The sequence below is a fragment of the Triticum urartu genome, chromosome 1A (genome assembly GCF_056163025.1).
Source record: "Triticum urartu cultivar PI428250 chromosome 1A, HENAU_Tu73, whole genome shotgun sequence".
Classification (NCBI taxonomy): domain Eukaryota; kingdom Viridiplantae; phylum Streptophyta; class Magnoliopsida; order Poales; family Poaceae; genus Triticum; species Triticum urartu.
In genome coordinates this window covers 392421557-392439181 of record NC_141873.1, presented here as the reverse complement: position 1 = coordinate 392439181, position 17625 = coordinate 392421557, and the positions used below count along the sequence as shown (strand labels likewise).

The following is a 17625-nucleotide window of genomic DNA, read 5'->3' as shown; positions in this document are numbered from 1 at the left end:
CCGCTACGATATGACCGAGGTGGATTATGGTGGAGGGGGGCACCGCACACGGCTAAGAGATCAATGATCAACTTGTGTGCCTATGGGGTGCCCCCTGGCCATGTATATAAAGGATGGAGGGAGGAGGAGGCCGGCCCTCATAGGGCGCACCCAAAGTGTGGAGTCCTAGTATGACTCCACCTCCCACATGGAATAGTAAAAAGGGAAGGGAGAAGGAGAAGGAAGGAAGGAAGGGGCGCCCCCTTTCCCTAGTCCAATTCGGACCAGTCCATGGGGAAGGGCATGGCCACCCTTGAGGCCTTTCTCTCCTTTCTCGTATGGCCCATTAAGGCCCAATACGAATTCCCGTAACTCTCCGGTACTCCGAAAAATACCTGAATCACTCGGAACCATTCCGATGTCCGAATATAGCCTTCCAATATATCGATCTTTACGTCTCGACCATTTCGAGACTCCTCAATATGCCCCCGATCTCATTCGGGACTCCGAACAAACTTCGGTCATCAAATCACATAACTCATAATACAAATCGTCACAGAACGTTAAGCGTACGGACCCTACGGGTTCGAGAACTATGTAGACATGACCGAGACTCATCTCTGGTCAATAACTAATAGCGGAACCTGGATGCTCATATTGGTTCCTACATATTCTATGAAGATCTTTATCGGTCAAACCGCATAACGATATACATTGTTCCCTTTATCATCGGTATGTTGCTTGCCCGAGATTCGATCATCGGTATCTCAATACCTAGTTCAATCTCGTTACCGGCAAGTCTCTTTACTCGTTCCATAATGCATCATCCCGCAACTAACTCATTAGTCACATTGCTTGCAAGGCTTATAGTGATGTGCATTACCGAGAGGGCCCAAAGATACCTCTCCGACAATCGGAGTGACAAATCCTAATCTCGATATATGCTAACTCAACAAACACCATCAGAGACACTTGCATAGCACCTTTATAATCACCCAGTTATGTTGTGACGTTTGTAGCACACAAAGTGTTCCTCCGGTATTCGGGAGTTGTATGGTCTCATAGTCATAGGAACATGTATAAGTTATGGAGAAAGCAATAGCAACAAACAAATCGATCGTCGTGCTAAGCTAACGGATGGGTCAAGTCAATCACATCATTCTCTAATGATGTGATCCTATTAATCAAATGACAACTCATGTCTATGGTTAGGAAACATAACCATCATTGATTCAATGAGCTAGTCAAGTAGAGGCAAACTAGTGACACTCAATTTGTCTATGTATTAACACATGTACTAAGTTTCCGGTTAATACAATTCTAGCATGAATAATAAACATTTATCATGATATAAGGAAATATAAATAACAACTTTATTATTGTCTCTAGGGCATATTTCCTTCAGTCTCCCACTTGCACTAGAGTCAATAATCTAGTTCACATCGTCATGTGATTTCACACCAATAGTTCACATCTTTATGTCATTAGTTCACATCTTCATGTGACTAATACCCAAAGGGTTTACTAGAGTCAATAATCTAGTTCACATCTCTATGTGATTAATACCCAAAGAGTGATCATGTTTTGCTTGTGAGAGAAGTTTAGTCTACTGGTCTGCAACATTCAGATCCGTATATATTTTGCAAATTTCTAGGTCTACAATACTCTGCATGGAGCTACTCTAGCTAATTGCTCCCACTTTCAATATGTATCCAGATCGAGACTTAGAGTCATCTAGATCAATGTAAAAAAGCTTGCATCGACGTAACTCTTTACGACGAACTCTTTTATCTCCTCCATAACCGAGAAATATTTCCTTAGTCCTCTAAGGATAATTTTGACCGCTGTCCAGTGATCTACTCCTAGATCACTATTGTACTCCCTTGCCAGAATCATGCTAAGGTATACAATAGGACTGGTACACAACATAGCATACTTTATGGAACCTATGACTAAGGCATAGGGAATGACTTTTCATTCTCTTTCTATTTTCTGTTGTGGTCGGGTTTTGAGTCTTTACTCAACTTCACACATTGCAACACAGGCAAGAACTCCTTGTTTGACTGTTCCATTTTGAACTACTTCAAAAATCTTGTCAAGGTATGTACTCATTGAAAATTCCTATCAAGCGTCTTGATCTATCTCTATAGATCTTGATGCTCAATGTGTAAGCAGCTTCACCGAGGTCTTTCTTTGAAAAAATCATATTCAAGTATCATTTTATGCTATCCAGAAATTCGGTATCATTTCCGATCAACAATATGTCATCCACATATAATATCGGAAATGCTACAGAGCTCCCACTCACTTTCTTGTAAATACAGGCTTCTCCAAAAGTCTGTATAAAACTATATGCTTTTATCAACTCATCAAAGTGTATATTCCAACTCCGAGATGCTTGCACCAGTCCATAGATGGATCGCTAGATCTTGCACACTTTGTTAGCACCTTTAGGATTGAAAAAACTTTCTTGTTGTATCATATACAACTCTTCTTTAAGAAATCCATTAAGGAATGCAGTTTTGACGTCCATTTGCCAGATTTCATAAAAAGTGACAATTGCTAACATGATTCGGACAGACTTAAGCATCGCTACGAGTGAGAAAATCTCATCGTAGTTAACACCTTGAACTTGTCGAAAACCCTTTTGCGACAACTTGAGCTTTGTAGATAGTAACACTACTATCAGCGTCTGTCTTCCTCTTGAAGATACATTAATTCCCAATGGCTCGCCGATCATTGGGAAAGTCAATCAAAGTCCATGCTTTGTTCTTTATACATGGATCCCATCTCAGATTTCGTGGCCTTAAGCCATTTCGTGGAATCTAGGCTCATCATCGCTTCCTCATAGTTCGTAGGTTTGTCAAGGTCTAGTAACATGACTTCCAAAAAGGATTACCGTACCGCTCTGGTGCGGACCATACTCTGGTTGTCCTACGAGGTTCGGTAGTGACTTGATCTGGAGTTACATGATCATCATCATTAGCTTCCTCACTAATTGGTGTAGAAATCACTAGAACTGATTTCTATGATGAACTACTTTCCAATTCAGGAGAAGGTACAATTACCTCATCAAGTTCTACATTCCTCCCACTCACTTCTTTCAAGATAAACTTCTTCTCTAGAAAGGATCCACTCTTAGCAACAAAGATCTTGCCTTTCGGATCTATGATAGAAGGTGTACCAACAGTTTCTTTTGGGTATCCTATGAAGACGCACGTTTCTGATTTTGGTTTGAGCTTATCAGGCTGAAACTTTTTCACATAAGCATCACAACCCCAAACTTTAAGAAACGATAGCTTAGGTCTCTAGCCAAACCATAGTTCATACAGTGTCATCTCAACGGATTAGATGGTGCCCTATTTAACGTGAATGTAGTTGTCCCTAATGCATAACCCCAAAACGATAGTGGTAAATCGGTAAGAGACATCATAGATTGCACTATATCCAATAATGTACGGTTATGACGTTCGGACACACCATTATGCTGTGGTGTTCCAGGTGGCGTGAGTTGCGAAACTATTCCACATTGTTTCAAATGAAGACCAAACTCATAACTCAAATATTCACTTCCATGATCAGATCGTAGAAACTTTATTTTCTTGTTACGATGATTTTCCACTTCACTCTGAAATTCTTTGAACTTTTCAAATGTTTCAGACTTATCTTTCATCAAGTATATATACCTATATATGCTCAAATCATCTGTGAAGGTCGAAAAATAATGATACCCGCCGCGAGCCTCAACTCTCATCGGACCGCATACATCAGCATGTATTATTTCCAATAAATCAGTTGCTCGCTCCATTGTTTCGGAGAACGGAGTCTTAGTCATCTTGCCCATGAGGCATGGTTCGCAAGCATCAAATGATTCATAATCAAGTGATTCCAAAAGTCCATCCGCATGGAGTTTCTTCATGCGCTTTACACCAATATGACCTAAACGACAGTGCCACATATAAGTTGCACTATCATTATTAACGTTGCATCTTTTGGCTTTAATATTATGATATGTGTATCACTACTATCGAGATTCAATAAACCATTTATATTGAGTGTATGACCATAGAAGGTTTTATTCATGTAAATAGAACAACAATTATTCTTTGACTTAAATGAATAATCGTATTGCAATAAACATGATCCAATCATACTCATGCTCAACGCAAACACCAAATAACATTTATTTTAGGTTCAACACTAATCCCGAAGGTAAAGGGAGTGTGCGATGGTGATCTTATCAACCTTGGAATCACTTCCAACACACATCATCACCTCGCCCTTAACTAGTCTCTGTTTATTTTGCAACTCCCGTTTCAAGTTACTACTCTTAGCAACTGAACCAGTATCAAATACCGAGGGGTTGCTATAAACACTAGTAAAGTATACATCAATAACATGTATATCCTATATACCTTTGTTCAGTATGCCATCCTTCTTATCCGCCAAGTATCTAGGGCAGTTCCAGTTCCAGTGACCATTTCCTTTGCAGTAGAAGCACTTAGTTTCAGGCTTGGGTCTAGCTTTGGGCTTATTCATGGGAGTGGCAACTTGCTTGCCATTCTTCTTGAAGTTCCCTTTTTTTCTTGCCCTTTTACTTGAAACTAGTGGTCTTTTCAACCATCAACACTTGATGCTTTTCTTGATTTCTACCTTCGCTGATTTCAGCATCGCGAAGAGATTTGGGAATCGTTTCCATTATCCCTTGCATATTATAGTTCATCACGAAGTTCTAGTAACTTGGTGATAGTGACTAGAGAACTCTGTCAATCACTATCTTATCGAGAAGATTAACTCCCACTTGATTCAAGTGATTGTAGTACTCGGACATTCGGAGCACATGCTCACTCGTTGAGCTATTCACCTCCATCTTGTAGGCAAAGTACTATCAGAGGTCTCATACCTCTTGACACGGGCATGAGTATGAGATATCAATTTAAACGCTTGGAACATCTTATATGCTCTGTGGCGTTCAAAACATTTTTGAAGTCCCAGTTCTAAGCCGCAAAGCATGGTGCAATAAACTATCAAGTAGTCATCATACCAAGCTTGTCAAACGTTCATAACATCTGCATCTGCTCCTGCAATAGGTCTATCACCCAGCGGTGCATCAAGGACATAATTCTTCTGTGCAGTAATGAGGATAATCCTCAGATCATGGACCTAGTCCACATCATTGCTACTATCATCTTTCAACATAGTTTTTCTCTAGGAACATATCAAAAAAATGGGGAGCTACATTGCGAGCTATTGATCTACAACATAGTTATGCAAATACTATCAGGACTAAGTTCATGATAAATTAAAGTTCAATTAATCATATTACTAAAGAACTCCCACTTAGATAGACATCCCTCTAGTCATCTAAATGGTCACGTGATCCAAATCAACTAAACCATGTCCGATCATCACGTGAGATGGAGTAGTTTTCAATGGTGAACATCATTATGTTGATCATATCTACTATATGATTCACGCTCGACCTTTCGGTCTCCAGTGTTCCGAGGCCATATCTGCATATGCTAGGGTCGTCAAGTTTAACCCGAGTATTCCGCGTGTGCAAAACTGGCTTGCACCCGTTGTATGTGAACGTAGAGCTTATCACACCCGATCATCACGTGGTGTCTCGGCATGACGAACTGTCGCAACGGTGCATACTCAGGGAGAACACTTATACCTTGAAACTTAGTGAGAGATCATCTTATAATGCTACCGCCAAACTAAGCAAAATAAGTTGCATAAAGGATAAACATCACATGCAATCAAAATATGTGACATGATATGTCCATGATCATCTTGCGCCTTTGAACTCCATCTCCAAAGTACCGTCATGATCTCTATCGTCACCGGTATGACACCATGATCTCCATCATCTTGATCTCTATCAACGTGTCATCACATGCTCGTCTCGCCAACTATTGCTCTTGCAACTATTGCTATAGCATAGCGATAAAGTAAAGCAATTATTTGGCGCTTGCATCTTATGCAATAAAGAGACAACCATAAGGCTTCTGCCAGTTGCCGATAACTTCAACAAAACATGATCATCTCATACAATAACTTATATCTCATCACGTCTTGACCATATCACATCACAACAAGCCCTGCAAAAACAAGTTAGACGTCCTCTACTTTGTTGTTGCAAGTTTTACGTGGCCGCTACGGGCTGAGCAAGAACCGTTCTTACCTACGCATCAAAAACCACAACGCGGTATAGTGATTGCTTTTTGATCTTCAGAAAGGACCCTGTTCATTGAATCCGATTCAACTAAAGTTGGAGAAACAGACACCCACTAGCCACCGGTGTGGGAGGCACGTCAGTAGAACCAGTCTCGTGTAAGCGTACGCGTAATGTCGGTCTGAGCCGCTTCATCCAACAATATCGCTGAATCAAGAATCAACTAGTGACGGCAAGCAATATGTATATACCCACGCCCACAACTCCTTTTGTGTTCTACTCGTGCATATAACATCTACACATAGACCTGGCTCGGATGCCACTGTTGGGGAACGCAGTAATTTCAAAAAAAAATCCTATGCACACGCAAGATCATGGTGATGCATAGCAACGAGAGGGGAGAGTGTTTTCTACGTACCCTCGTAGACCGTAAGTGGAAGCATTATGACAACGCGGTTGATGTAGTCGTACGTCTTCACGATCCGACCGATCCTAGCACCGAAGATACGTCACCTCCGTGATCTACACACGTTCAGCTCGGTGATGTCCCTTGTACTCTTGATCCAGTTGAGGCCAAGGGAGAGTTTCGTCAGCACGACGGCGTGGTGATGGTGATGATGAAGTTACCGGAACAGGGCTTCTCCTAATCACCGCAGCGATATGACCGAGGTGGATTATGGTGGAGGGGGGCACTGCACATGGCTAAGAGATCAATGATCAACTTGTGTGTCTATGGGGTGCCCCCTGGCCACGTATATAAAGGATGGAGGGAGGAGGAGGTCGGCCCTCATAGGGCGCGCCCAAAGTGTGGAGTCCTACTAGGACTCCCTAGTCCTAGTAGGATTCCACCTCCCACATGGAATAGGAAAAAGGGAAGGAAGAAGGAGAAGGAAGGAAGGGGGCGCCCCTTCCCTTAGTCCAATTCGGACCAGTCCATGGGGAAGGGGCGCGGCCACCCTTGAGGCCTTTCTCTCCTTTCCCGTATGGCCCATTAAGGCCCAATACGAATTCCAGTAACTCTCCAGTACTCCGAAAAATACCCGAATCACTCGGAACCTTTCCGATGTCCGAATATAGCCTTCCAATATATCGATTTTTATGTCTCGAAAATTTCAAGACTCCTCGTCATGTCCCCGATCTCATCCGGGACTCCTATCAAACTTCGGTCATCAAATCACATAACTCATAATACAAATCGTCATATAACATTAAGCATGCGGACCCTACGAGTTCGAGAACTATGTAGACATGAACGAGACTCATCTCCGGTCAATAACCAATAGCGGAACCTGGATACTCATATTGGTTCCTACATATTCTATGAAGATCTTTATCGTTCAAACCGCATAACAACATACATTGTTCCTTTTGTCATCGGTATGTTACTTGCCCGAGATTCGATCGTCGGTATCTCAATACCTAGTTCAATCTTGTTACCGGCAAGTCTCTTTACTCGTTCCGTAATGCATCATCCCACAACTAACTCATTAGTCACATTGCTTGCAAAGCTTATAGTGATGTGCATTACCGAGAGGGCCCAGAGATACCTCTCCGACAATCGGAGTGACAAATCCTAATCTCGATCTATGCCAACTCAACAAATACCATAGTCGACACCTGCAGAGCACCTTTATAATCACCCAGTTACATTGTGATGTTTGGTAGCACACAAAGTGTTCCTCCGGTATTCGGGAGTTGTATGATCTCATAGTCATAGGAACATGCATAAGTTATGGAGAAAGCAATAGCAACAAACTAAACGATCATCGTGCTAAGCTAACGGATGGGTCAAGTCAATCACATCATTCTCTAATGATGTGATCATGTTAGTCAAATAGCAACTCATGTCTATGGTTAGGAAACATAACCATCATTAATTCAACGAGCTAGTCAAGTAGAGGCAAACTAGTGACACTCAGTTTGTCTATGTATTCACACATGTACTAAGTTTTAGGTTAATACAATTCTAGCATGAATAATAAAACATTTGTCATGATATAAGGAAATATAAATAACAACTTTATTATTGCCTCTAGGGCATATTTCCTTCACCCGGTGCTCCGATATACTCCCGATTTCACCCGGAACCATTCCGATGTCCAAACATAGGTTTCCAACATATCGATATTTACGTCTCGAACATTTCGAGACTCCTCGTCACGTCCGTGATCAAATCCAGGACTCTGAACTACCTTTGGTACATCAAAACACATAAACTCGTAATACCGACCGTAACCAAACGTTAAGCGTGCGGACCCTACGGGTTCGAGAACTATGTAGACATGATCGAGACATGTCTCCGGTCAATAACCAATAGCGGAACCTGGATGCTCATATTGGTTCCTACATATTCTACGAAGATCTTTATCAGTAAAACCGCATAACGATATACGTTGTTCCCTTTGTCATCGGTATGTTACTTGCCCGAGATTCGATCATCGGTATCTCAATACCTAGTTCAATATCGTTACCAGCAAGTCTCTTTACTCGTTCCGTAATGCTACATCCCGTAACTAACTCATTAGCTACATTGCTTGCAAGGCTTATAGTGATATACATTATCGAGAGGGCCCAGAGATACCTCTCCGACAATCGAAGTGACAAATCCTAATCTTGATCCATGCCAACTCAACAAACACCATCGGAGACACCTGTAGAGCACCTTTATAATCACCCAGTTACGTTGTGATGTTTGGTAGCACACAAAGTGTTCCTCCGGTATTCGGGAGTTGCATGATCTCATAGTCATAGGAACATGTATAGTTATGGAGAAAGCAATAGCAACAAATTAAACAATCATCGTGCTAAGCTAACGGATGGGTCAAGTCAATCATATCATTCTCTAATGATGTGATCCTGTTAATCAAATGAGAACTCATGTCTATGGTTAGGAAACATAACCATCATTGATTCAACGAGCTAGTCAAGTAGAGGTAAACTAGTGACACTCTGTTTGTCTATGTATTCACACATGTACTAAGTTTCCGGTTAATACAATTCTAGCATGAATAATAGACATTCATCATGATATAAGGAAATATAAATAACAACTTTATTATTGCCTCTAGGGCATATTTCCTTCACTGCACAAATGTTATGCGTAGTCAGTTATGTAATTGGATGTTTAATTAGATGTTGTGCAGATAGAGCAAATCGCATCGCACACGATTAAACTACACGCTGGTGATGTTTTCAACAATCACAGACAATTGTTTACCAGTAAGCGTTTGCCCACAACATGCACAACTTATTAGCAGGAATCGTCTGTGTTATTATCAGTCTTCCCACATAAATCTGATTACTGGCCTGTTTGCCGAGTATCGCACATATCTTGCTACACTGAATTGTTTGTGTTCTTTGGATCATCGCAAATAGTTCATCTGGGTTACCTGTATGTTGTCGGTCGCACACATCTGGATCTAGGCAACCGTTTGCGTTATTTTGGCCCATCGCAAATAGCCATATGAATTAATTGTATGCCATGTATCGCACATGTAACTCTTATATGAATCATGCTTGATAGATCAACCATCACACACGGTTCATTTTATTGGTGATGATTTTATTACCATACTGTTTGCGATTCATGCATTGCACACTCCGATACATGTGTCGTCTTAGGACCTTCCTGCTGTAGTGGTAAATTCACTTTGTAAGAACCCCTTTAAAAAATCAATCAAAGCTTTTCTCAAGAATCCGAAGGAACACTATCTCTGTCACAAGAATATAATTTGGTGAAAGAGATGATCTTGAGGAGTAGGGATTCAAGAAAGGGAGGCTTCTTGTTTGTCAAAAAACAAGAAGTAAACCAAGGAATCACTCAACACTTCTTTATTTTTCTCCTGCCTTGGATCTATCTTCCTGTATGTGGTTGATGGGTTGAGTGGAGTGGAGTGGGATGCGTTGGAGTGGAGTGGTTGCAATGAGTGGAATGAGTTGTGAAGGTATGGGATGGATGCTTTGATCCACAAAGGGTATGGTAGAGAATATATAAAGGAGATCCAAAACCTAGTTGTCACACAAAAAAGTAGCATAGGATCAAACGCACCAATAGAAACCTACTGGAACTACCAAACCAGTTCAAATAAATTTGAGCCGCCAAGGTAGTGTACAGAAACTAGAAGAAATACATCACTAGGAGGTATCGATGGTGAATGAGAAGTGGTTATAAACACAAAAAGGAAGCACCTTCCTACTATGATAGAATGGCTCGGAAGTACTAGTAAAATAGATTGGTCAGTAGTACCATACAAAACAGAGTCACTGCGAGATTTGATAAATCTACAGAAAAGTGCTAGCCATAGCTTGGAAGTTTTGGATGAAAAAAAAGCGGAGGCATCAAACTTATACCATGAGTAAAGAGAAGCAAATCAAGACGACTTGGAAGTGCCAACCAAAATAGGAGGTTTTTGTCAAAGTGGATTATAGGGGTCTACAATTTTGAAACAACAAGATGGTGGTTCTAATAGTTGTGTATGGGTTTGATCTCTAAGCATGAATAACCCTAACTGGCTCGACAGTACTAGCAAAAAATCTTCAAAAGTACTGAGGCTTAGAGAATTAATTCAAAGATGTCTAGGGAGTGGATTTTGGGATAGCTTTGGCTGAGTCTCTGTTCTTGGAATTCAAACCCAAAGTATTTTCTTGCACCCCTCTTCATAGTACGGTTGTCCTATACTCAATATGAATCTTGAATTCGCCAAAATACCTAGGAAGTTCAAATGATGAGCTTGATGAGGACAACAACTAGAAAAGTTGTTTGTAGGGTCACCAATCATGTCCTACTTATAGGTTATAGCCATGGACTAGTATATGAAAATTAGTCCAAAATCCTGAAATAAACTCACTAAAATGATTAGTTCTCTCAGATGGTTTTGTCATTAATCATCAAAAGTAGAGTATTATTGAGATGCACTTTCAAGAGGGTGAAGAAGACGAGGGCAAGGTGCTATCGCGGAGCTGGGTGGGGGGTCGTAGTAAATCTAGCACCGTTGCTGCAGAGCCGGGGACGACAGTGCTGGAAGCGGCGGTCATGGTTCTGCGAGATCACCGGCGAGGCAGAGGGGGTGTTGCGAACTTACCGGCATGCGCTACAAGCATGGTGACATGGCGATGCGAGTGTGTAGCAGGGGTACTTCGAGCAAGCTAGCAGGGCGGTGGGCGCAGTGACAAGGCGATGTGAGTGGCGAACAAGGGCTTTGCGAGCAGGCGGTGTGTGCCAACCGTCACTACTGCAAGTGGCGACTGCGGGGTTGTGACAGGCAATGCGTTGTGCTGCCAACGATGATGGTAGTGCTGCCATCGGTGACGCATGGTGTTGCCTACCCCCAACCAATGATGTCATGACCCGTGTTGCGGTGTTGCATCCATTAGTCGGCGATGCTACCACCACCGACGATGATGCTGCGAGTTATGATCGACGACACGCAGGTGTTGCATGCTCGGGCCAGCGGAGCTATGACCAACGACGCGTGGCCGATGGCAATGCTACAAATGGAGCATGAAGTGCTAGGTGCGACCCCGACGATGTTGCGGCCCCCAGCCGCCGCAATGGAGAAACACATGAGCCTTATGACTCCTTACATCTTCGACAACGAGGCATGCGGGAGAGTATAGACGCGTGCAAAATGAGAGGGGAACGAGCACCCACTGATCCACATGTTGCATGCAAGGCCAATCGAACGGCTGGATCTCAAAGCGACCGATCCCTTACTCGCGTGGGTTGACCAATGCCTAGCGTCATCCTTAAGGGCATGGCCAATGCTCCACGCTGGAGTGTTGCCCCGCCGTTCCACGTCGGATGCATGACGAGAGAGAGAAAAAGAGTGCTGCTTGCAGAGGCTAGCGGTCTCTTGCAGAGGAGCCTGGTGCTTCAGCCAAAAAGAAGAGAAAAGGGAGAGAGAAGAAGCAAAAGCAAGGAGTAAAGCATCAGGACATGCGCAGCCATTGGTTTAAAGAAAGAAGATGATGATAAAGAGAGAGTACAAGATGGACCATGCTGGTTATTGGAACTGGTGCTTCATATATTTACTCCGACGTGGATACTGGGGCAGCAGCATAGTGCTGCCTCCATTGTACATGCCCTAATAGACAAGGATTGAACAGCATAGCGTGCATATGCATGTGACTAACAGATCATCACATGGGGTGATTAAATTGGGATAGTGGCTCAGTCTTTGCTTCCCAGACAAACAACAGCCCCCCATCACCCAAATCTCCAAATGATCGACTATTTTAGTCCTTCGTCCGTCTTCACCTCCTCGCGTGGGATGCGTGTGTGTGTAGCAACAACTAGCAAGTGCTCAGTAACACGAAATTGATCTCATTTCATCGAAGGATTTAAATTGGAGGAGGGGATGAGCTCATTTTTGGACTAAAATCACCATAAAATTCGTACTAATAGTTGCCAAGTCCAGGGGCTGAATTGCGTATTGACCGACAATAACTTTTGGTGGGCAGACCATCGCCGTCCGCCGCCGGTTCAACGGCGGCGGAGCACATGCCCTTCTCCCTGCGCCGCCTCCTCCGTCTCCTCCGCGACATCATGACTCTTCCCGCCGCGGACGACGCCGCCGTCTCCGAAGGAGAGCGGCGTCAGTGGGAGCCGCCGTTCGACGCTTCCAGGCCGGCGCCGCCCATCTCCTACCCCATCACCGACCTCGCCGCGCTCGCCTCCCGCTCCTACCTCTCCGAGGACTCCAACTTCCACCTCCCCTTCAACCGCGCCTCCACGCCGCTCCCCTCCCCCGGGGCGCCGCTCCCGCCGCGGCGGCGCCTCCTCGTCTGCCATGACTTCCAGGGCGGCTACCGCGAAGACGCGGCGCCGCAGGGCGGCGCTAATCCCGATGCCTACGCGCTCTGGCATTGGCACCTCGTCGACGTCTTCGTCTACTTCTCTCACTACCTCGTCACTCTCCCGCCGCCATGCTGGACCAACGCCGCCCACCTCCACGGCGTCAAGGTTCGTTTTCTTGCCTCCACGCTTGGTATTACCGGCCTTCCTCCTGCTTGCTTCTTGACTTCGCTCAAGTGGTCGTGTAATTTTGTTTTGCCGGTTTTTGAGACAAGGTTTTGGGAACGTTCATCACAGAGTGGGATAAAGGTGCAGAAATCTGCAGGGAGATGTTTGCAACACAGGATTCAGCACAGATGTATGCCGAGAGGCTTGCAGAGTTGGCTGCTGCCTTAGGCTTTGATGGCTGGCTGGTAATCTTTACATGCTCTATATTTTAATTTGGGGTTCTGATTTCTGAAGCGATACAGTACTTGGTGAAAGAAACGATGCATTTTTTCACAATATGATCCCATGCAAATTGGATTTGAGAAACTTGATATACATGAGAGAGTGAAATGTTCTCGTTTTGTGACTAAATTGGACCACTACAGAGTAATTTATTCGCCATAAGAATTTTATCTGGTCTATGCTGCCGTTCTTGGAGATATGTCTGTTGCTGATGCTGAATTATCTTTCAGATCAATATTGAGGTTAAGCTCGACATTCAGTTCATCGATAACCTGAAAGAGTTTGTCAATCATCTAACCAAGAGAATGCATGCTGCTGTTCCTGGATCTTTAGTCATATGGTATTTCCTACTGTGCAATAAGCATGACTGGTTTTAGTTGTGAAACTTGTTTTATGAACTATTTGGCGTCTTTGACTTGGCGCTACTACAGGTATGATGCAATTACAGTGGGTGGCGATCTCGACTGGCAAGATAAGCTCAACGAGCATAACAAGCCATTCTTTGATTTGTGTGATGGCTTATTTGTCAATTATACATGGAAGGTAACCCTCTTTTCCTTTTCTGGTCCCCCGCAATATCCCCTTAATGATTACCTGCAAAAATTGGGATGATTTTGGTAGGAAAAATATCCACGAGATTCAGCTGCAACTGCTGGTGACCGGAAGTATGATGTGTACATGGGTATTGATGTTTTCGGCCGAAATACTTTCGGTGGTGGGCAATGGAATGTACGTGAAATCTTCTCTCTTTTTGGTTCAACTCACGATTCTTGCTGCAGTGTATTGCATTCTTTCCTGTCTGTACTATGTTTCGAAACTGGCAACTAAATTAGTAAGGTATTCTGAGTGTAACTCAACTATTGCCCTGCATATTAAGTGTTAAATAGATACATACTCCAATGCTCAAGTGTTGTAAAACATGCTGACTATACAACATTGATTGAATACTACAGTAATGTAGTAGATCAGCCTTTCTAACTATTTTGCCCGAATGCAAATGCATTCTATTAAACTGTCAACTGTCCATTTTGCTAGACAAATGTTGCCCTTGATCTACTCAAAAAAGATGATGTCTCAACTGCCATATTCGCTCCTGGATGGATATATGAAACTAAGCAACAACCTGGCTTTCAGAGTGCACAAAATCGGTAACGCACTGCTAACACTCTCCCAAGTTCTGACATACTTTTTGAAAGTATTCACCCAGTAATAGTGCAGCTGGTGGGGCCTCGTTGAAAAATCATGGGATGTTCTTCGGGGCTATCCGAAACGATTACCCTTCTACTCAGATTTTGATCAGGTACATCTCCAGTGATTATTACTGTAGCACCAATTATCAGAACATTGTTATTAATTATACTGGATGCAGAAGACAGTACATAACCATACTCAGAATATAATTAATGATAGAATCTGCATCTTAGGCATGTCATATGATGTTGAAGCTGTTTACAAAACCTCTAACCCCAGGAATGATGATACAGTGATTCTTGATGCTGACTTTTTAGAATGAATAGCTATTAAAGCCTTGCCACGTTCTAGTGGTAGTTCCTAAGTGCTCATATCTTCAATCTACTTGTTCAGCAGGTGTAGTTATAGCCATGTCTCATATACTACAGTGTGGTAATATATATACTACTTTATCACTTAGTATATATTTACAGTGCCAATATTAGCACAATGTGCAATGATTTGATATGCAACAATATATACCTAATACCGAGTTTAACTAGTGGAATAGTATATGAGTTGCTTAATGTTTTTTCCTTCATATCATATATTCATAGTTTCAGTTTCTCTATCCAATTGTCGAAATTTCTCCTTTTTATATTTTTATATTAAATGGCTTTAAACTTTTGATTTCCTCCAGGGTCATGGTTACCAGGTCTCCTCTGAAGGTCTACAAGTCTCAGGTGATCCATGGAACAATATTTCTTGCCAGAGTTTTCAGGTACTATACTGCCAACAGATCCTGATGGATCATGTCTTTTACATATATGTTCACACTTTACACCTTGACACAAAATGATTAAATTTAAAAGCACCTTATACATGCTGTGTTGCATGGTTTGAATTGAAATTTCCTACCTGACTGATACATTGATCATTTAGCACTTCTTTCTCTGCGCCTCTATAAAATATGATGTGTTACCAGAAAGGGTTTAAACTGCAGGGGTGAAGCTATGTTTGAAAAACACCATTGCCATGCCTACCTCTAAAAATTGCTGCTTTCTTTAAGGGGTTTAAAGGTGACTTCTTTGTCAACCCATCCTGAACTAACGTGTCATGATGGCCCCTTCTTTACCAGCCTATGCTTAAGTACACTGGAGATGAAGTTCAACCACCAGTACGAACTTCTATCAAGTAAGATCACCGTTAAGTTTAGATATAAATATTTGTGCCTTGCATTCTTATTATTTTCCATTTCTTATGCTAGAGCTAGAAAGGTGTACTCCCTCTACTTTGTTGGGCAAGCAGACTGACTGTTCATTATTTTGTTGTGCTAACTGAACTTGGGCTTATATACATGTCATATTATTGCTTCTACAGCCTTTTCTAATTTATGACCATATTTTGCTGGTTGATGTATAGTTTCAAGGATGAGCCGTACAGTGGAGGGGATTGTGTGACAGTCCAAGGAAATCTCAGGAAGAATGCAATTTTCTCAGAGCAGCTTTTTAATGGAGGACTTTCCATGGAAGATGGATATGTACATCTCTTTTATTCGGTGAGAAAATATCTTCCAACTGATCATTGAGCATAGGCACTTCATGCTCTGTGAAACCTTCACTTCATTCCCAATCACACTATACAAATGTTTCAATCACACTATACAAATGTTTCTTGTTATTTATTACTAACATTGACACGAGGTCCCTAAGTGCCAAGGAAAAGTATGTCCATGCTAACACTACATGCACACCCTTACCTTACTGATCTGCTTTTTCAGTAAGCTCTTTTCTTCTCAGCAAAATGACAAGAGTTCCTTCCTGGTGATTGATTCAGGTCAACGCTGAAGCAAACTCTGACCTAGGATTGTCCCTGGACTTTTTATCCAGAAACAAGGAGAATACCTCAATTCTCATTGCAGAGGACATAGCGATATTCAGTAGAAAGAAACAGCATCGCTTGTACAGCTCATATGTTCAATCTGATAAGGTAGAACCACATGCTCCAGATAACCAAAACTGGGTCATCTACCGAGCAACTGTCCAGTCCAGTGCCAGCTACACATTGATTGGAATCAACATTGTCTGCACACTGAAAACTAGTGGCAAAATCAATTCAGAAGCAAATGAAGATGAAAGCTCAGAGGAAGATGCAAATAGGTTGTGGCCTTACCATGCATCACTGGGCCACATAAGCATCCGGAACATGGACGAAAACACACAGTTCCCTTCAGCAGAATCATGGGTGACTGAAGGCAAGTACATCTCTTGGTCAAATAATTCCAACACATCTAAGCTTCTGAGTCTGAAAATTAGCTGGAAGTTGAATACCAGCCATCAAGCATCATTCATGAAGTATAACATATATGTGGAGAAGTTGATTGGGGATTCAAATGCCAAGGTTTCCAGAAGCTTTCTTGGTGTCGCAACTGTTGAAGCCTTCTATATGTCAGACCTCCAAGTTCCCGACGAAGTCACCAGCCTGAAATTTATCATTCAAGCATGTGGGCGTGATGGTAGTCGCCAAGGACTCGAGGAATGTCCAAAGTTGTTTTTGGTGCCAGTTGAGTAGTTGAGACTGGTGTGTAACATGGATACAATTACAATGTAACGATTCCCTCCATTACCATATTCCATTTTACCCTGAAGGAAGGAACAAAGAAATAAACCGATCGGGTTGGTGTGAGAAGCTGCTGTGAACTTGTGATCATATTTACTTGAATTGTCTCTTGATATTACCAGTAAGCTGGTTGCTTATTACACAAGCAGTGCTTATTTAGCTTGTGGAGAAAGCCTTGTTTAATGTTTAGAAAATGTGGAAGCTCTTTGGGATTCACTTCAACTCCAGCGGGGTAGTTGTTGAGGGGATCCAGGAGCAAATGGGGTCGGTGGCGGGTCTGAAATCCTATGCTGGTTGAGAGAGGCTAGGTTTAGAGCCTCCAGCTCCCTCCAAAGCCTGACGGCATCACTCCCATCCAATTTGCAGGGGTTTCAAATGGATCTGGAGACAGGAAGCATCTGTTTTCTTTAAGCCACCACACCTGTTTGATATCCAT

General features: G+C 42.6%; 1 protein-coding gene across 1 annotated transcript; it reads left to right on the top strand.

The window, feature by feature from the left end:
• Positions 1–12399: 12399 nt before the first annotated feature.
• LOC125514011 (cytosolic endo-beta-N-acetylglucosaminidase 1) lies at positions 12400–17310 on the top strand. The gene is made up of 11 exons (XM_048679258.2): positions 12400–13118; positions 13226–13363; positions 13631–13740; positions 13832–13943; positions 14022–14129; positions 14436–14548; positions 14619–14700; positions 15271–15351; positions 15709–15764; positions 15993–16128; positions 16407–17310. Exons 1-11 carry the CDS (start codon positions 12657–12659, stop codon positions 17139–17141), a joined length of 2133 nt encoding a protein of 710 aa, XP_048535215.2. The 5' UTR covers positions 12400–12656; the 3' UTR covers positions 17142–17310.
• Positions 17311–17625: the final 315 nt, after the last annotated feature.

Coding starts and splice junctions, on each gene's coding strand:
- LOC125514011 (XM_048679258.2), top strand. CDS start 12,657: ATGCCCTTCTCCCTGCGCCGCCTCCTCCGTCTCCTCCGCGACATCATG. Junction 14,549..14,618: donor TTTCAGAGTGCACAAAATCG/GTAACGCACTGC, acceptor GTAATAGTGCAG/CTGGTGGGGCCTCGTTGAAA. Junction 15,765..15,992: donor CCAGTACGAACTTCTATCAA/GTAAGATCACCG, acceptor GTTGATGTATAG/TTTCAAGGATGAGCCGTACA.